This window comes from Engraulis encrasicolus, chromosome 10, assembly GCF_034702125.1.
Source record: "Engraulis encrasicolus isolate BLACKSEA-1 chromosome 10, IST_EnEncr_1.0, whole genome shotgun sequence".
NCBI classification, from domain to species: Eukaryota; Metazoa; Chordata; class Actinopteri; order Clupeiformes; family Engraulidae; genus Engraulis; species Engraulis encrasicolus.
Genome location: NC_085866.1, coordinates 34,004,968 through 34,025,814, shown reverse-complemented (window position 1 = coordinate 34,025,814; position 20,847 = coordinate 34,004,968). Strand labels below are relative to the sequence as shown.

The window sequence follows — 20,847 nt, the reverse complement described above, 5'->3', positions numbered from 1 at the left end:
ATGTGGTGGTTCTATGTTGAGTCTATGGAAAGACAGCCGCTTTAGGAACACCCTTATCTCGCTGAAAGGCGGAGCTGCCATTTAATTCCTGGTCCTCCAATTGCGTAACTCTCCCCTCTGTATGGCTCTGTCATGAGCTACTGAGCGTCATGGCTCACCCTTCCCCCAGTCACATAACCCCGCCCCCTTTACCTCAAAGAGCCTCACACTTCCTATCCTAACACAACAATACTCCTCCACTACCTCGAAAGTGTGCAGTAACGTAAGTTAACCGAAGAGAACAGTGACAACTTCAAGAAAACGGACCAGAGTTACACATGTTGTAAACCTGCTCCATAATTTCATGTTATGTTCATGATTTACTACTATGGTTCAGTGCTCACTGCTCACCCCTCCCCCGTTCATATTACCTCAGCCTTGAGCCTCACACTATAACACCCCCCACCCCCCTCCCCCACTTGGTTGTTTATTATTTTTGGACCACTACTCAACTCAATGTTAGGTTTGTTATGATTCACAGCTTTGCTTCACCCATTCCCCCCACTCAAATATCCCCTCCTCCACACACCTCACACACTAACACCCCCCTGTAACAATAATCCCCTGTGAGGCAGCTCATCCATTCATCCCCGGCCAGTGCCTCACGGGGTTAGATTACTCAACTGGAAGCAGTGTAATCCGGTTTGAGCCGGCTAGCACTGGCCTGAACCGCTTACAGCCGGTTCCTCTGTCTAAGTAAGCACCCAGCTGCGGTGGGGTGGGGGTCAGGCGTCATGTGTCATGTGACAGATGGACGGGCCCAGAGCGAGAGCCTGAGCCAGAGCAGCTGGCTAGTGAGAGGGAGAGTGTCGTGGGCCAGAAGTGATCAGATCAGTCAGTGAGGCAACTTAGGAGTCTCAGTGCAGTGCAGTAATAGGCTGGCTGCAATTTTGGGTAAGCCTAATGGGTGGGCCAGAATAAGGGCAACTAATATAACGACGAGGAAATAAAGCCTATGTAATTATGATATTATGGGGGATGATAATATTGGGGGATGTGTGTGTGTGTATGTATGTGTTTGTGGTTGGGGTGGGGGGGTGGTCCTTTAAGCCTACATGAAGCACTGCCAACAACAGTGGTTTTCAACCTTTTCAATAAACGCCCTCTTTACCTCATCATAAACATCCCAACACCCTCCTGTAGAATTAAAAATGAAATCGACTAATGCCCCCCAATTGCAATGCACCGGCCCCTTTCAGCTGTCTCCTTCCCAACGCCCCCCTCAAGCTCCCTAACGCCCCCTGGGGAGTGAAACACTATCCTACATTAGGCCTACATACATTTTATTTTAATTTATTCACCCACACCCATGACTTCTTACATCTTAATTAGGTCTGACGTACTGACCAAAAGCTAACTGTAGTCTTTATGAAGTATCCATTACTTACTTACTACAAAGAACAATGATTTACAACAAAATAAAATAAATGACTGAAAACAGTGATACAACCCATGCATGACACAGTGGCTTAATAATTACTGCATGAAAAAGTCAAAAATGTGCATATTTTAAGCATAAGTAATATTTTTGAAACACTTCATATGCCAGTATGAAATGAAAGACAATATGAAGAAACATTTTTTTTTCTCCCTGACTTCACAGAAGTAGGCTGATGATTCTGGTAAGATGCTCTGGTGAAAAGAACAGGTCGGTCAAGATATTCAAAGCCATCCCTAACTGTTCACAGTAACCACGATTTCATAAAGGAATACGTTCTACCTGACTACTATTCCTGGCCAGAGAAGATCTCGCAGATTGGCATAGGCTCGTACGCTTCCTTCTATTCAAATGATAATGCTACAAACACAAACAGGTGACGACATACTGGGCAACATCTTTTCTTGAGCTACGCTTTTGGGCAACAATGCCTATTCATTTTATTTGGACAGTTTATCATGACAACACTTTTTCCAAAACTTAGATAGGCAGTAGACTATTTCTTTAACCATTCTATCAGAAAATGCAATCATGTAGTTGCCCAGCAACATTGTTCAAATGCCCTGTATCTGCACCTTCATTTTAATGTTCCGTTTCAAAATTATATCCAGCACAGTATTTTATGACAATATTATGAAGGCGCACAATTAGTGATGAACTAAAAAGTGATTTACTGAAGTTCCAAAAAATAGGCTAGTTTTGGGAAAACACACGCACGCAGGCACGCACACACACACACACACACACATGGACACACAGTGAGTCTGAAACATCGAACCCCTAGAAGATTTATGCCTGTGAGGCACAATTTGATTTCTTTCTATTTCCTGCTTTGCATGGCCTTCATTTCCCTTCTTAGTAGTCCGTCACTGTCACTATCGGTGAAAACAGTTAGACCTCATTTTACTGGTGAGCCACCACGATCGCGGCCCCTATCTCCCGCCTCAGGCTCAGCAGGTAGTATATGAAGTCTCTGGTGGGTGAAGGCGTTTCCCAAGAAGTAATCTATTGATATGGGACCGCAGGCCAGTGGGGCTCCAACTGCTAACAGTCACGCACCATATAGCCTACCTACCTAACAAGGATGCACCCTACAGTTTTGCATTGCGAGAGCAGTTGATAGTCTCACACCATATAGCCTACCTCCCTAACAATGATGCACCCTACAGCCCTGTATTGTGAGAGCAGCTGAAGAAGACAATGGGCTTTTAGCGAGAGAGTTCCGAAACACATGTACCACCTCTTTTGAATATGGTCATTCTGGGTCTACTGAGCTGTTGCAAAGAGTCATGTTTTGCATTGCTGAATATAAGGGAAGAAGACGTGTTCTCTGCTGTTCTTGACTGCTCTGTTCCCTGTTGTTGACACAGGCCATAAAACCCACATTTCTTCATGAAACTTGGATGTAATGCATTAATACAGGCCACAGGCAGAGGGACCCGTATGCTGTCTACCAAGCTGTTTACAGTAGGACTGGTCTCTCTCTCTCACACACACACACACACGACCATAAACCAACTCTGTCACCCTTGTTTATCCATGTCAAATGGGGTCAAAGCAATTTCAAAGTGAGGCTCTGACCCCTCTCTTCAAATGATAACAGAGAGTGGATGCCATAGCACTAGCCTACCGTAAGGGACCTCCCCATCAGGATAGTAACCCTTGATAAGCATAAGCCACCAGAGAGGTATACAAATCATACAAAAACATGCTCACTACAAGATGCTATAAGAGCACTTCCAACAAGCATGGCCTTTGGATATGGTTGCCGTATCAGCTGAGCTCCCAAGCTATTTTTGGAGACAAACTTGGGGGGAAAACAAACAAAATATTTTCAATATAGATCTACAAGAAAACACCTGATACATCTGATCAATGTGTGCTTGGCTTTCATTTATGTATAATTAGGAAATGTCAAGTGCAAATCAAGTCCATGTCAATTCAAGTCCAAGTAAAATGTTAAGTCCTCCATCCAGGTCATAAAAACAGGCAATTTCCCACTTCAAAGCCCAATGGAATGCACACATCAGGTCATGTGGAGAGTAAGGGCAGGTGATGTCACTCCCCCTTACCCACCAGAGCAGGTGTGACTATGCCAGGTGCAGACTAAATAGGTCTCAAACCAGCAACCCTCACCTGAGAGAGAAGCAGCCTCGCAGCTTTCCAGCCTACCACAGCCTGTGCATGCACCTAACACCTACAATACCAATTTAGCAACAACCTATGACTAGGCACTTAGTGGGGGGAAAATCTCCATCTAGCACCCTTCAGCTGAGCAAGAAGCAGTCTCACCCCTTTTTGGTTCACTGTACAAGGAAGAGCAGTACAATATTCATAGTAAAATGAACTTGCCTTTAATTAGGGGTCTCATCAGGGTTTGTGCAGTATTCCAAGACCTATTTAACTAATCTCTGCCCACAATTATTGTAGGCACTCAGAGTGTTTGTGGCAAACGCGTTCTCGCGATTCTGAGCCACCCACTTCGGGTTGTCATGTGCCATTTTTTGTGTGCCTTTATTAGATTGGACAGTACGAGATGGTGACAAGAAGCGAGTGGGAGAGCGAGATGGGGGAGGATCCGGAAATGACCTCGGGCCGGAATCGAACCTAGTTCCCTGATGTAGCAGTGCAGTGCCCTACCGTTTGAGCCACGGCAGGGCCAGGTTTGTGTGCCCTTTTTTTTTTTTAACCCAGTGCCCTACCCTTAGGCCATGGCAGGGCAGGGCCATGCAGTGCCAAGTTGACCCTAAAGTGACCGACTGGGGTCATTTATGACCTCGAGCACATTTTTGTGCACCATTTCTGTAATTTTCATCAGAAAAACTTTTCCTTCTAGGAATTTGTCAATACATATGGGCATTATAATCCAAACATCTATAGAGTCATTTATGATCTCGAGAGGATCTGTGAGATGCTCAACATTATTAGTTAAATTTTTGTAGCAAGTTTTCAACTCTCGTTATTATAGTTTATGTCTTGGGGCAGGCCATGATCAGCAGACCTAAAATACAAGTATTTAACTAGATTGCATTCTCACAGAAAATGCTAGAAGCGGGCTTGCCTTTTGGGGCAGAGATGATATTTTTGATATCTCTAATGATGTAATGCAGCTGCTCGTTAAGAATAGAATGTTGAGAGAAAGTGACAGTTGAGATGGAACCCTTTATTGGCAGCACCTGTTGTGATTGTCTGTATAGCAGTTAGTATGGTGCTCTAAGGCAGACTGCAGAATCAATAACAGTTTCTAGGTCTTTAGCTTATCGTTGTTAAAAAAAACGTAAAAAGAATTGGCACGTGTCCTGCACACAGATTGGTCATTCTGGTGCTCCTTTGCACTCAACTCTCTGTGCAGCACTTTGGTGTGGCTCAGCGGTCTGTAGGCCTAAATATGCTATAAACATAAAACTAACTTGAGTAGACAATAAAATGTTTTGAATGTCTAGCAGCCCATATCTGCCTGTAGATGCAGCAGAACAAAAACACTCATCATTTCATGAGCGGAAAAAGAGGAAAAAAAGATGCACTGTAAGTTCTCAAGAAAAGCTTGCTTCACCCTTGGAGAGATGTCACCAGAGGGACAATGGGTGAAAGCATCATTTGGAACTGACACAGGTCGTGTGAGTTGCAGCAATACTTAGTGACGAGGCTATTTGACAGACTGAGATAGAGCCAGTCGTGCAAAAGAACCACAACACTATAAACCACACACACACAGGCTGCTCTTGCTTAAAATGCATTAATGACATTTTATATTACGGTATCCAATCACAACATCTGCTGCTGTAACATTTTCTATGACTATATGGGTTTGCATAATTAAACCATTATAACATTGTGCAATATCATCACCTCTATAAACATAACAGAGGATTGATAATTAACATGTAATAACCTCCTCCCACCCACTTCCCCTTACGCAAAGTTGCAACCTTTCATAAGTCATCATATTGCCATGCTGCCAGCAATTTATACACACTGCATGCCCCTAGGCAGCAAGGGAAACGGCTGCAGCCACAACAGATGTGTCCCATTTTGCCATAGCACCGACTCCAATTTGCTATAACCTAGTTAACCCATAATGATGCAACCACTTTACTCCAAGGACTAGGCTACATGGTAACTGCATACTATGGTTGCCCAATAATGCAATGTGGAGACTGGACAATGGAAGCAGCTAGGGGGAGAGGCAACGCCAAAACTCAATATTGGTTATGACGCGCTGCATGCAATAAAAGAAATCAATGTGTTCGAGGCGAATTGGAATTGACATAATTCACTCAAATTTGAGGGCAATGTCATCTACTGGTATGCACAAGGGAAATAATCCAATCAAAACTCAGAAATCGTTGCCTAACCAACCAGGTTATGACCTAAAAACATTGTACATTCAAATCAGAAGATCAGCTCTATGTAACCATCAATAGCTCGTTCAAGTAGTTGACGAGGATTTTCACAATACAGAATCACTGGGTGCAATAGGTGTGGGAAAACAGTGATGTTGACATGTTTGTGTAAAATATTGCACTATGACCATGTAAGAACGCGCTTTCATTTCACTGTGTTTAGGAGTAAATGTAAACAAACACACCAAGTGTCATCATAATTACCACAACGTGAACTGATGGCATTATAGGTCACAAGTTCAGCACTGTGCGTACTTGGCATGTGAAGACTCGACGCCTACTGATGAGGTGTTAAAGCCAAAACGCATGATTAGTTATGTCTGTATGTGGATGGGAGTGATAGCATATGAAGCATATGAACTTCAGCGTCACAATTAAGATAAACTCATGCTCTGTGACTGATGACCCAAACTCCAGGTGTGATTACAAATCAAACGTTTAACGGTTCCCTGAGAAATCTAGCTATAACCCTGACTAACTGCTGTCACTCAGCTAGCCATCAGCTTGCCAGCATGATTCGAGCGCGCCAACCAAGTTGACGTGTGTGACAGACACATCAATGACCAAACGTTGTTAACCACCGGCCGTAGCATTAGTAGAATATGAGTGAGTGTTCCTTGCCCTCCCTCCCCGCTGTAAATATACCAACAACAGGGGTACTAACAGCCGACAAAGCTTTGTTTCCAACCTGCTAGTTTACACGGCTAACCAGTTTTGACGCGGACGGTGTATCAACTGCGCAGCCAGCAGCCTCCCACTTGTAGTGAGAGTGGGTAACGTTAATCGCATTTCTCATCTCAAAACGAAAGCGGTGTGGACCATTGATAACTAATCACACTGAGATCTTGCAATGTCAATGTGCTACATATGATGGAGAATATGTAAAAAATGATTCTGGTTATTCTTCATTGAGTAATTATTAATGTCAGCTTACCCAGATGTGTATCCTGTCCATGTGGTCCGGCGACTTGAACTGGAATTTGTCTCTCAGGTTGAGGAATACATTTCAAACAGAATGAATGCAGACATGGTAAGAGTTTGGGCTCACAGTCTCGATTCTGTAGACTTTGTTTACACACAGCGCACGTATCCAATAGGTTTAGCGGGGCTGCAGGGGTGGCTGCTGCGGCTGGAGCGTCTTTAACATTCGCTGATGATGGAGAGGGCGATGTTTCTGTTGAAACCGCAGGTGAGTTCCTACTGTTATCACCAGACCCTGGTCGCACCGTGGACACAGAATTTGGGTTGCTATTAGGACTAGTCCTAGTGCTGCTGCTTTCTCCTCCTCCTCCTCCACCACCTCCGTCGCTGCTAGCGTTACCATTACTCCCGTTGCTGCCTTCACCATTGGGTGTAGGCACCTGGGAAACATTCTCTTGGGATTGCCCGCTCACCTCTTCCTTCGTTAGCGGTTCTATAACAATTACGCCATCGGCATCTTTAGTTATTGGGTCTCCACTTTCTTCTCCCTGTGCCACTACCTCCATAGCAGTGCAGCTCTCCGTATCCCCTTCGCCTTTGTTATCCGCCATCTTCCTTCCTCTTTGAACCGGTTGACGTTGTACGCACACTCAAACGTCCGTGAGACTGACGTCACGACGCACGCACCGTCAAAATGCCTGCTGGTGGAACCTCTGTGGATATCCCAAGTTGATCCCAATTTAGGAATTATCTATCTGGGAGGTTAAAACAAAGTTTATATGATGGCAAGCCATAATAAGTAATATAGGCTTAGTCTGACCTTCGCATAACATGGTCCTATATTGCATATAAACAGAAATAGAAAGCATTTTATTGTTATTAGATTCAATAGGCTACAATAAGATTTTAAGTCTCCCTGCAAGGTGAACACTACATGTAGTAGGCCATGAGTGTAAAATTATAATTTGTTGTAGTAATATACTACCAACACAGTCTAGTGAACACAATCCTTAGTGCAAGTATGAATTCAGAACTGAAAGCTTTGGGAATTAAGCTGTCCCTTTCTATTTTGTCTTGTCGATTGTCTATTTGTTTTGGGTGGTATTGACCTATAGTGCCTGCCAGGGCAAGAGTTTCATCAGATGCAAGTCAGGGTGTGAGTTGTCTCTAATTATATTAATGGTTCTGTTTAGGCAGCAGGAGTTGTATATAGAGGTTATGGGAGGTAGGGACCGATCTTTTGTGCTGTGTTGGTCTGGTCATCCTCTGCAGTCTCTTTCTGCCAGCCTAAGTGCAACTGGAGTGTCACACTGACACTGCATAGGTCAGCATGCTCTCAGTGGTGGAATGGTAAAAGGTCACCAGCAAACTTGTTCTTTCTTTAGCACCCTCAGAACGTGGAGTTGGATCGTTTAACTGTTGAGGCAACTTGCAGGAAGCAATTATACTGTATTGATAAACTTGAGAAATTGGACTCAGGTGTTTATTGGGGCAGTCATGGGTAAGCAGTTAGGGCGTCAGACTTGTAGCCCAAAGGTTGCTGGTTACACTCCCGACCCGCCAGGTTGGTGGGGGGAGTAATCAACCAGTGCTCTCCCCCATCCTCCTCCATGACTGAGGTACCCTGAGCATGGTACCGTCCCACCGCACTGCTCCCCATGGGGCGCCACTGAGGGCTGCCCCCTTGCACGGGTGAGGCATAAAATGCAATTTCGTTGTGTGCAGTGTGCAGTGTTCACTTGTGTGTGCTGTGGAGTGCTGTGTCACAATGACAATGGGAGTTGGAGTTTTTGTTTTTTTTCTATTCATTGAGAGACTTTGGGTGTGCATTACACAAAAAACACCACATGACAGTGAGTGTTTACATAGAGTATGAACAATGTGCAATATATGTCCAATGAATGTTTTTGTGAATTACAACTTACCTTTGTGAATTATCAGTGATCATCGCCGTCCTCTCATTAAAATACACCCTGGGCCCCTGTCCTTCCTTATGGGATTGAAGGACTCGGCCCAAGAACTAGGTGCATGCTGGCCAGTGGCTCCTCAGTGGCTGTGTAGTGTACTGATAGCCAGGGAAACCAACAGAGGGAATAAAAAAAGGGCCAGTTGTCCCAGGCTCAGGGGGAAAGGGGCCCCAGAATTGGGTCCCCATTACATTGTATGCAGGGCTGTAAATTAACTTACTTTGTCACCAGCCAAAATGGCTAGAATATGTTAATAGCCAAACACACACTAACTAATGGGTTAAAGTGGCTTGTAAGTTGGTCTTTTCTACCATCCAAACTGAAATTTCACCAGCATTTGGCTGATGTTAATTTAGAGCTCTGATTGTATGTACTGTATTAAGAGAGGGAGGCTTTCAGATGGCTTTGTCCCAGGCCCAGGCAAAACATCATTAGCACCGTCATCGACATAGGAGGGAGAGCCCAAGTGAAACTTGCTTCACAACAAAACTTCTAAAATTCCATTTTCACTGCATCTTCCCATAACGTTACAGCAGTCATCAGAAATGTGGCTATACACTTCCCAACAGTCCATTAAGCTCTAAAAGGTTTCTGATCTACCACTCATCCACCGAGAGACTGCTGATACTGCACCACAGTATGTTCAGAAATGTTATGGTAGCAGTTAGTACCATCAGAGAGGAATGATGAGTAGAAGCTAAGTCTTTGGTACCATGACGGACATGGAGAGGCTTCAGGTATGGCGGTAGCACAGCAGATGCCCTCTCTCTATATGATAACACATGCATGTGCAGTATCACCCCTTGCACTCAGTCTTTGCCAACCAGAGAAGCTTAAAAAATGTATTATTACTTTATTTATAGAAAGTAGCTTTGTGTACAATATCTCAATGTAGTTTACCAACAGTAACTTTTTGAACAATGGCTCAGTAGTTCACTAACATTACACATCAAATAATACAGTTCAATGATCATTTCAGTTTCCAATAAGCAATACCCATCCCCAGAAGCCCATTTCCCTTCACATGCACACTTCTGTACTACTACTATAAATCCTTTTTGTTTTTTGGGACATTAAATCGACACTAGACAGTTGACGCATACAATAAGCACGAATAAAACCTAAAACCAAAGAGAGGATGAAAACATAAACACATAGAGGGTGAGAGAGAAAGGAGAGGGAGAGAGAGAGAGAGAGAGAGAGAGAGAGAGAGAAAGAGAAAGGGAGAGGGAGAAGAAATAGTTTACTGGTCTATGTCCAAGTGTGTGAGATGTACTGTATGTGCTGTAGTGTTGTGTGAAGCTTTGTTCAGCAACAGATGCCGCGCCATCCCCTGCAAGACAGACAGACAGGCTACAAAGGTCTTTTGTCCACAGGGCCATCCACCTCACAGAATGACACACAGAAAGAGATCATTATAGGTGAGTGACCGCATAAATCCCCCCCCCCCCCCCCACCCCCACCCCCGGCCCTCCTCACCACCACTTCACACTTACCTTTATCCCCTGCCACCACCCAACAATCAGGAACAACTACTACACTGAGAGGCTTTTAATTCGTGAATGTTTAATGTGAAATAATTGTAGGCATACTAATACAGACCTGATCCTTCAGGATTAATAAATATTACTTTACTTTACTTGTACTTTTTCAGACCAAGTCAAATGCATTAAGCATGTTTCATGATAAAACAGAGACTGCATGTCGAGCAGAGCTACCAAAACAAGCCATTACAATGCACTACAACAGCACTTAGGATTTCAGGTTAGGAATATGGTTTGGGTTTAGGCTGTGCTAAATGTCTGTTGGTAGCTCGTCTCAACAAAGAAGCACATGGACATAATAACACAAGTGTACACGTCTCGCTGCCACAGCAGAGCAATATCATCATGGACAGCACCCCCCCTGACCTTTTGACCTCAAGAGAGGCCCTTCAGTGCATCAGCAACTATGACAAAACAAAACCAAAGACATATTTTTCCACAGCGGCATAAACACACTGAGATCCCACATGCATTCACTCCCAATAGACTTCTCTCTCTGCTCCTACTGTGCATTATCAATATTTAATGTTATCGAAGCACTGCACAATATTTACATGCTGTGCACCATCCTGCTCAATATCCACTAGAATGGTTAGAACATTTCAATACACATTGGCTCTGTCATTACTGCCAGAAACCACCATATTACAGATGCAGTTCATATCTTTGTCAAAAACATTTTTTTTTTTTTAAATCTTCATAAAATCCTAACTTTTTCAATTAAAAACTTTTACAGCATGATGTAATGTGTTGAAATGGTAAGATGATGAACTACTGTACTTCAATATCTTGACACATAAACAGGAAGAACGTTATGAAGCAACAGTACATTATGTGATCTAAAACTGGTTCTCCCCCTGGATCTTATCATGTACGCCTCTCAACACCCACCTTAGTAGTTTAAAAAAAAGTACACCAAAGCATGACCCCTCTCAGATGTATCTTTCCCAACACCCCCATATGGCTCCCCAACATATCCCGGGGGGCTGTGGAGCCCTTGTTGAGAAACCAATCTAAAACATTTTAAATACTGTGCATTGCATGTTATGATCACAGACCTAGTAGGTCTGTGGTTATGTACTGCCTCCCACTATGTTTGTCTGGTGCAGTGCCCCCTGCTGGTTAAGTGATGAGGTTTTTGTTTGTTTGTTTATCTTTTAGTAGATAGGGCATTTGGTCAAGGTTGACATTCTTGTCAGGTTCTAGTCCAAGTCAAGAGATTCCACATAATCTAACAAGTTGACTGTCAGAACTTGCCGGTGGGTTGAGGTTCCATTGCATTGCAGCTCTATAGAATTCTACTGAGTACCAAGTGGTAAACTCATGAACGATTTTTCATCTGATACAAACATACTTAAGTCGTGAAAATATTGCAAATTCTTTATGGAAGGGAAAGTCACTTTCTATCGTAGCCCCTTACCAGACACCACTGGGACGTTGTAATAGTCACTGAAACAACGTACCTACCATAGTATTACACCACTATGACAGTGCACAGGGCCTTAAATAATACACTTGGCCATTTTGTTAACAGCTAATTTATAACAGGGCTAGTGTCTTGAGGGGTTCAAACCACCTCTGAGGATAAACAGGGCTAGTGTCTTAAGGGGTTCAAACCACCTCTGAGGATAATCGCAGATTCGGCGATGCGAATCGATGCGTGGCATGGATGATCCAGAATCGATACGGCAAGTTCCAGAATCGATCCGGCAATATTTTTAAGTTTCAATTACTTCCATGGATATTTCGGGAGCAAATGAATGTTAAATTAAATAAAAGCACTTCAAAACATTGCAAGACTGATACAGACTGATACACAAAACAGCCAATAAATTGTTGCTCAGTATCTGACTACTTGTATCATGGCTGATTAAACATTTGCTTTGCGTTCAGTAGAAATGTAATGCATTGCAATGGATTGTAGAATTGAATCGGATCGGATTGGATCTAACAGGATCGAATCGAATCGAATCTACTACCTCCCGAATCGTGAGCGAATCGGATCGTGAGGGCAGTGCCGATCCACACCACTATCTGACAGCGCCCCATAAAGATTCTGAAGGCGATGGGTGCATTTTTTTCAGAGCAAGGTGTACATACAGCTCCAGGCCTTTTTATTAGAATACCATGAAAAAGTTGATTTATTTCCATAATTCCATCAATAATGTTAAACTGTCATGGATTGTAGATTCATGGCCCAGTTTTTTAACTATTCCAATCATTAAATTGTTTATTTTTACACATTTTGGTCTTCCAGCTCAAAAAAAACATGAATTGGGGAATTCACATCATTAGAATATTGTAATAAAATCACAATTTTCTTCATCAAAATTTGTTTCACATCAGTGCACATCAAATCAGTTGAACTTTGGTACTTTCTACACAACATGCAATGTTCAATACTTGGTTAGGACTCTCTCTGTCTTAATATTATTAATAATAACGGCCATGATGCGTTTAACATTGAAGTCAATGGCAGAAACAGTGCATGGGAGTAATGGAAGGCCAGATATCCTTGATGCTTTGCCGTCAGCTGTTTTTGTATAGCTGACCTGGTGTCCCACACTTCCCTCTTCAATATACCCGAAGATTTCCATGCCACGTTTTGGTGTTAACTCACCAGTTTAATTCTAACTCAACAGAAATTAAACCCCATTCATTTTCAATGGGGATTCATTTCTGGTTATTTAGAATTAAACTGGTGAGTTAGCGCCAAAACGTGGCATGGAAATCTACAGGGTATATTGAAGAGTGAAGTGTGGGGTACCAGGTCAACAAACAAGAACAGCTGACAGCAAAGCATGAAGGATATCTGGGCTTCCATAACTGCCATGCACTGTTTTTCCATTGACTTCAATGTTAAACGCATCATGGCCATTATGAAGACAGAGAATGCCCTAACCAAGTATTGACCATTGCATGTTATGTAGAAAGTACCAAATTTCAACTGATATAATGTAACCCGAATTTTGATGAAGAAAAATTTGATTTTATAACAATATTCTAATAATGCGAATTCCCCAATTCATGGGTTTTTTGAGCTGGAAGGCCAACGTATATAAAAAGAAAAAAAATTATGATTGGAATAGTTAAAAAACTGGGCCATGAATCTACAATCCATGACAGTTTAACATTATTGATGGAATTATGGAAATAAATCAACTTTTTCATGGTATTCTAATAAAAAGGCCTGGAGCTGTAAGTAAGCGACCAGAGTGATAATGCCTTTCATTTTTCCTGCCCGCTTGTAGACTTGACAGTCACAAATACTCAGTCTACCCTAAATACTTTTTTAAATTGTAAACTCTTGCATAATCTTAACATTTCAGACTTTTTTAAACTGTTAATATGAGAGGAGACATTTCATGTAGAACATTCCATGTCATGCTTTTATTGTATTTATCTAAAAACACAGTAAAAAAAAAAAAAACCATTTATGTACAAAATCAAAAAAACAGCCAGACATTTACAGTTAAAGGGACAGTTCAGTCAATTTCAACATGCAGTTATAATGCTCACACTACCCTGGACTTGTCAGTGCCTGAGATTTTTTCTTCTTCTTCTTCTTCAGCCGTTTCCGAGATCCTGGTCATTGTAATGGGGGCAGCTCTTTGTTTACATTTCCAAAAACCTCCAAAAGGTTATAAAACATCAGCAGACAACTAGCAAACAGCAGAACCTTTTGGGAAAATATTTGGAGTTGGCCTATGTTTCATTTTTTTTTAAATGTAAAAAAACGCTGCCCCCATTAGAATTGCTCGTATCTCGGAAAGGGCTGAGCCGAAAAATGTGGCATCACCGGGTACTGACAAGTCAAGGGTAGCGTGAGCAATACAACAGCATATTGAAATTGACTGAACTGGTCCTCTAAGTATTGCATCCATACCATGGTGACAATGATCAGAGAAACATCATTTTCACAACGAACATCCCATTAAAAAAAAAAGCTGCTCAATGCTGGCTGACAACATCCACAAGCTGTTCCTTACAGCTTTATGACACAAACAAATCTGTATAATTTGTGTCGTCTTTTATGGACAGCAACAAAAAAATCATTCCATATGTTTGTTTTGAAAAGAGAATCCTACAAAACTTTACAGACATCAGATTCAGATCTAACTTTGCCATGTCACAGATGAGTTAGTCCTCCGTCTTCAGCCATCCCAGTTCCAAAAAGAATGTTGAGAGAGAATCTATGATGTGTCCATCTACCTGGTTAAGTTAACCTGGAGGTAGTAGTAAATCAGCTAATCAACATGAAGTCCTCTTTTTCTTATAACCAAATAACACCTGTCATGTTATTAGCAGGTTTACCACTTGGTATAGTTGAAGTTAACCAGGTTCATCGCTTAATAACAACTGTCTCGCAACACCCCCTGAAGATCTTTTTTTCCCCATGATGAGCTTCCTGGTTCTAGTAATCCTGTCGAATGTTCTCCTTGTTCTCGTCTCCTTGCTGCTGTTTCAGTTGGCCCACCTCGTTCTCCATGTGCACGATGGCCCGCTCAATCTCATAGTTTTTGCTGACCAAAGACACCCAGCTGAAAGAGAAAGACAACATGTTAGGACATTGACGAACTGTTTACAAAATGGTAGCTTTTCTCTGGGGCTATGCATTACAATGCATTCCATTTGACTGATGATTTTCATCCAGACCAACTTGCATTATTATTACTACATTATTTTAATTACAGTCCCTGAAGCAATGACTGGTCAGGTATGTTCCTTAAAATAACTGTAGCCACAACACAGTCAGAGTCTTCCCATTTGTAAGGGTGGGTTTCAAAGTTGCAACCATCTGATTGAAAATACCAACTCTCCATATAATGATTAGGCAAAAGCTGCCTGTTTTTTAATGGCATTAATCATAACATCAATGGAAATCTGAATATTTCACAGCAAAACTCACTTGGACTCCAGTTCTCTGAGTTTGGCTCCTCCAGCGAGTTGGTCGTTTTTCCGTTGCCAGTTGAGATCCTGAATCTGCTTTCTGCGAGGTGTGAGAAATACAAAGAAATGAGCTGCCAATGAAACTAATAAAGACTAGAAATGAATACAGAAACAAGAGTCACAATTCTTACCTTAATTTCTGTAAATCCTTTTGAGCGGATTCGATCATGAAGGCCAAAGTGCTGCAAATGTAAAGACGCTCATAAGTTATTTCACACACTCTCTCCTTCCCGCTCAGACATCCGGACAACCCCAATAACATTACAAAACTCTTAAGTAACTAAACTATTAACTAAACTATTAAGACAATGTGGTGCGCCCCTGGGTATTATAGTTCTACCTCACAGGTGCCCTATCCAATAAATATACATTTTTTAAAAAATAAAACCTGTGTCATATGGTGCCCCTAAACTGGTTGAAAATGGTTGGCGCCCCTGGGCACTGTGCCTTTATGGATAATCCGGCGATGCTACTTACTCATTGTATGCCTTCCAAGCGTTGGTTCCGTATTTGGCCATGAGGTCTAGGTTCTCTATGCGGACTGCCTGATGTTCCAGTTGGGCCATGGAGTTGTTGACGCACTCCTGCCACGCCGTGATGTCATTCTTCTGGCCAGAGGAGGGAGCCGGAAGCTCGTACCTGGAAAGATGCAACACAAGACATATGGAAATTAAAAGAAGAAAAAGAAAAGAAAATGCTCCACATTAACCAGGAGGAAAGGCTAAGCTTTGATACATAGGGCACTCAATCTGATCAATAAAAAAGATACATGAAGAACACTCCATGTACAATACATTTGGGGAGAAATGCATGGTAGAAGGTACATATAAATAAAATCACAATTTATCTTTCACAGTAGCGCTTCTTTTCCACACTGTACCTTTTCATGCTAAGCAGTTCCATGGGCTGGCGTGCTCCAAGTCTTTCAAACTCATTCCGCATGATCTCGGTCTGCAAAATCAGAAATTTACTAATGAGATATGTTTTAAGCAGAGCTCTAAATTAACATCAGCCAAATGCTGGTGAAAATTCAATTTGGCTGATTATAAGATACCAACTTACTAGCCACTTTAAGCCACTAGAGAGGGTGTGTTTGGATAGTAAGATTAACATTCTACTAGCCATTTTGGCTAGTGGTGAAAAAAGTCAGTTTAGGGCACTGTGATTGATTTTAAGTATTGTGCATATTACTGTTGGTAGTGCCTTCAACACCATTTAGCCACTCCTGCTGAGTTACAAACTGCTGCAGATGGGAGTAGAAAAGGGACTGGTGATCTGGATAACTAACTACCTCACTGGCAGACCCCAGTTTGTCAGGCTTGGTGACCACCATACATCAGGCTGTGGTCAGCAGCACAGGAGGGCCACAGGGAACGGTGCTCCCCCCAGTGCACACACACGCGCGCGCGCACACACACACACACACACACACAGTATATCACGAAAGTGATTACACCCCTCACAGTTTTTGCAGATTTGTGAGTATATCTTTTCATAGGAAAGCATTACAGACATTTCACTTTGACACAATGATTAGTGACCTTTTAACAACATATTTAACCGCTTAAATGTCTTGTTCACTCAGAAAAAAACAACATACAGCCATGAGCCATTAATGTTTGAACATGTACTCACAAAAGTGAGTACACCCCAGATTAAAATCCGGTAGAGAAGGGGCTGTGTTGGCTCGAATCGTCTCAAAATGAAAAGGGATTAAAAGGGAGGTCGTCAGTGTGCATTTCAACCTTTCTTTGCATTGAACGTCTACATTTTGAGCGTGCACCTGGCTTAAATAGATTGGTATGAGATTTGAATGCAATCCTATGGAGAATATCATGATCTGCTTCAGTTGTCACGGTGCATGTTGACATACATGTTTCTTTTAGGTGTATTTCAGATTGCCAATGTTGACAGCATCCATGCATCCCCAAACCATGTCAGTCCCACTACCATGCTTGGCTATTGAGAGGATACACTGTTTTTTGTAAAACTCACTTGTTTACCACCACACATGCTTGACACCATCTTAAGTAAATTTGTCTCTTCAGATCACACAACATGGTTCCAGTGATCCATATCCTTGGTCTGTTCATCTCTCTTGAGACCAAGATAAACAAAAGGTCACTAATCATTGTGTCAAAGTGAAATTTCTGTAATGCTTTCCTTTGAAAAGATATACTGACAAATCTGCAAAAACTGTGAGGGGTGTAATCACTTTTGTGACAAACTGTATAAATACTCATCTACACGCCCCAACCCCCACCTCTTGGACTCCTTTCTCTACCCACTACACCATACTTCCTCATCCCCTGGGATAGCTGCTCTGTAATACCTTGGAGTTTTTGAACTGCACTGAGAGTCTTTACATAGGACAATAACCCAGGACAATCACTTTTACTGCAATGAGCATTGTGTGTGTGTGTGTGTGTGAGTGTGTGTGTGTGTGTGTGTGTGTGTGTGTGTGTGTGTGTGTGTGTGTGTGTGTGTGTGGCAAACAGAGGCCCGATGTTGACACGCAGCAAGCACTAACAATCTCACCCATCGTGACTGCCGTCGTTAACGTAGAAAAAGGAATATGGAATATTGGAATTGAAAGTACTGTTCATGTATGTGTGTGTGTGTGTGTGTGTGTGTGTGTGTGTGTGTGTGTGTGTGTGTGTGTGTGTGTGTGTGTATAAGAGAGAGAGTGTGGGTGTGTGTGTAAGTGAACTGATGTAAGGCTTTTTGCTATACTCAAAATTTTGCTCTATGTTTACTGCCATATGCAATAATGTGTATTAGGTATTTGTGTGTGTTTGGTATTTGTGTATCAGACACCTTAATTTCGTTCGGGATTAATAAAAGTAGTATTACTCTACTCTACTCGCAGTGTGTTATGGCTGTGTACATACTGCAGAGGTCGTGTATGTCAAGTCTAATGCGCTTACTTCAAAAGCAGAGAAGTCAGGGGTTGGCAGGTAGCTCAAGTAGTTTTTGGTGGGTCTGTATCTTCTCGTCTCTTCTTCGACCAGGGCAGCAGCCTAACAAAGACGAGCATGTTACTTGATTTAGTTTAAGTAGACTGGTCAAGAATAATTTAAAAAAAAACGGATAATGCTTTTCAAGCCACTTCGGCTAGCTAGCCCTCATAGCACTGTTGTGCATGTGGATCTATAGGTTATTCACAATGGATGTAAAACAGTTGTGAGTCGTTAGCAAATGAACTTACTGTAAATCTACACATAACAAGCCCATCATATCAACAACGTATACAACTCCAAAACATTATGAGAAAGAACTTTGAATTAGATAGTTCTACAGGATTCCCTGATTGACGCTCCCAACGCAGGACGCTCCCCTGTCGGCTCGCTCCCACTAGCTAGACTATGATAATCGGTCCCACCGCCATATAACGGAGCCAGTTATCTTTTTGATGTTACTTTTTGGTTTCTAACCCTAACCCTAACCCTAACCCTAACCTTAACCCTAAACCTAACCCTAACCCTAACTCTAAAACCTAACCCTAACCCTAAATTGCTTGTATGTGGCAGTGTATGATAATACGTGAAATATAATCGGGTGGGACTACACGTCCGGGAGGGATAGAAACACCTGGGACTGCACGTCCGGGAGCGATCTCAGTTGGGAGTGTCCATCTACCACCGTTCTAGAGCTAGCTACATGACGTCCAGTGAGGCAAGGAAAGATCACTATAAATTCATTCTCCCGGGACATCAGCGGATTTCTCAGATTACAGCGCACACACACAAACACTTCAGGCATACACTTACCGCCTCTCTGACTCCAGCTGCATCATATCCCTGATCAAAATAAGGTAAAGCATCTACAAAAACTTCACCGGCCACAGCAAACGTCCCTGCCATTTTTTCCAGCGAGACTTTCTGCATTCACAGCGCATGCGTAACCTCTTCATTCTGTTCAGGTTTGTGGTAGAGCTCGTAAATGACTGCCCTCTGCTGTATTGGAGTAAAAATGGTTTTGTTTTCCAGGACAACAAATTGGCAGACTGTTTAGCCATGAAAAGTGGAACAAAAAAGGCCAGCACCATATCAAAGACTGATAAACCTCATATCTGCCAAAGATCCACAGAAGAGTGACGTGCACATCTAGCTATGAAGGTTTCAGATGGTCATGTGTTGAAACCTGTAATGATCAAACATACACCCAGTAACTGAAAATATAAATGGGCATGATTGTATTACTTTTCCACGTCAGCCAAAATATGGGAAAGGCATTTTGAATGAACGTATTTATACACTCCGAAAAAGTTTTCAATAAAGACAGACGTAGACAGTTTCACAGTGTTGCATTAGGAGATTTATTTGGAATGTTTTACAAGCAATTGGTAATGGCAACACAGTATATGTAGAAAAAACTGTACAGACGTTTTTGTACTGAAATGCTGTTAGACAAAACACCAAGGGTTGAAGTCCATGTCTGATGGCAAGTGTCATAAGTGTGAGATGATGACTTGAAGTCAGCTGTTATAAATAAATACAAAGAAATGTAAAAACCTAAGTATAAAATACTCCAATTGGTTTATTTTGAAATAAAAAACCTTGTCCACTTTTCCAGTTCATTAGATTATTACTTATAAAACACAAAAACATCAAACAGTGTTAACATAGACATTATGTACAAGGCATAGGGCAGGTTAGTAAGAGAGGCATGAGCCACGTTCACAATTGAGCAGGGCTGTGTAGCACTGCACAGCAGCGCTGAACCCTGAACAATATGCTGCAACATCAACACGTAGATGGATATTCCAGAGATCAATGCACGCTGCTCAAATGCGAACGTGGCTACAGACAACTCTTAAGTTAACTCTTAACCCATAGCAGTAGCTTTAACTCTTACAATCACATACAACCCCCAACCAGTCTCTCTTGCTTTTAAAAAAATAATACAAGAAATCCAATTCCAGTTTCATTCCAATTGCACTGACACTCCTGCAGGGAGTTTACATAATCTTTTCTCTTCTTTCTCTTCTCGTTTCTTTATTACTCCTCTTTTCTGTATCACCTCTCTCTTTTAATAGTGAGGTCTGCTCGGTGCTTATCCAGCCCAGACAGGGTGTTTGTTTGCTCTTGTTTTATTTAGACTGAACCCAGATCAGTTAACTCAATAGTAATAAACCTCCTAATGGAATAGCCCGCCATTGCGTCTTTTTCTAGCAAAACAAATCAACAGGACTCTTCTTTTAGAAGGTTTACCTCTAACTCCCAGTTAACATACTCAGGTCCATAGATATACACTCACTGTCCATCTAGACATGTCTATGCCCGGGTGCCCGGGTCAGTGACCAGTAAACCTGTGTACTGGACTTGTGCTTTAGCTTCTTTACAGGTTTGGATCAGTATATTCCTCAGCTGTGTCAGCTCTGGTTATAGACTCCATCTTGTATTCACAGGGACCACCAGCAGTCTCCTTGCTGGTTGTCATGGATACACGATGCATCAATGATTCCGTACAGCCTCCTCCTCCTCCAGATGCTGGACCATCACTTCTTTTGTAGGAATTTCATTTTGTTGCCTGCATCAAAAATAGCAAGGCACTCAATGAGTGTTCAATGAGTAATCACACAT

At 42.2% G+C, this 20,847-nt stretch overlaps 3 protein-coding genes across 10 annotated transcripts in view; all 3 read right to left on the bottom strand.

Moving 5' to 3' along the window:
• The window catches only part of trim33 (tripartite motif containing 33), a 56,676-nt gene extending 49,261 nt beyond the window's left edge, over positions 1-7,415 (bottom strand). For all 7 annotated transcript variants that reach the window (XM_063208692.1, XM_063208698.1, XM_063208693.1 and 4 more), the window contains exon 1: positions 6,815-7,415. In XM_063208692.1, coding sequence (XP_063064762.1) covers positions 6,815-7,412 — 598 coding nt within the window. In that variant the 5' untranslated portion in view covers positions 7,413-7,415. The remainder of the gene's footprint in view (positions 1-6,814) is intronic.
• A 6,265-nt stretch (positions 7,416-13,680) lies between these two features.
• Positions 13,681-19,140, bottom strand: bcas2 (BCAS2 pre-mRNA processing factor). Its single transcript, XM_063207594.1, has 7 exons — positions 19,033-19,140; positions 18,190-18,282; positions 16,143-16,213; positions 15,740-15,901; positions 15,394-15,444; positions 15,222-15,302; positions 13,681-14,853 (listed from the first exon to the last, which is right to left on the bottom strand). The coding sequence occupies exons 1-7, from the start codon at positions 19,123-19,125 to the stop codon at positions 14,727-14,729; spliced, it is 678 nt and encodes a 225-aa protein (XP_063063664.1). The 5' UTR covers positions 19,126-19,140; the 3' UTR covers positions 13,681-14,726.
• Positions 19,141-19,565: 425 nt separating this feature from the next.
• Positions 19,566-20,847, bottom strand: part of dennd2c (DENN/MADD domain containing 2C) — a 45,805-nt gene continuing 44,523 nt past the window's right edge. For both annotated transcript variants that reach the window (XM_063208690.1, XM_063208689.1), the window contains exon 19: positions 19,566-20,794. In XM_063208690.1, coding sequence (XP_063064760.1) covers positions 20,763-20,794 — 32 coding nt within the window. In that variant the 3' untranslated portion in view covers positions 19,566-20,762. The remainder of the gene's footprint in view (positions 20,795-20,847) is intronic.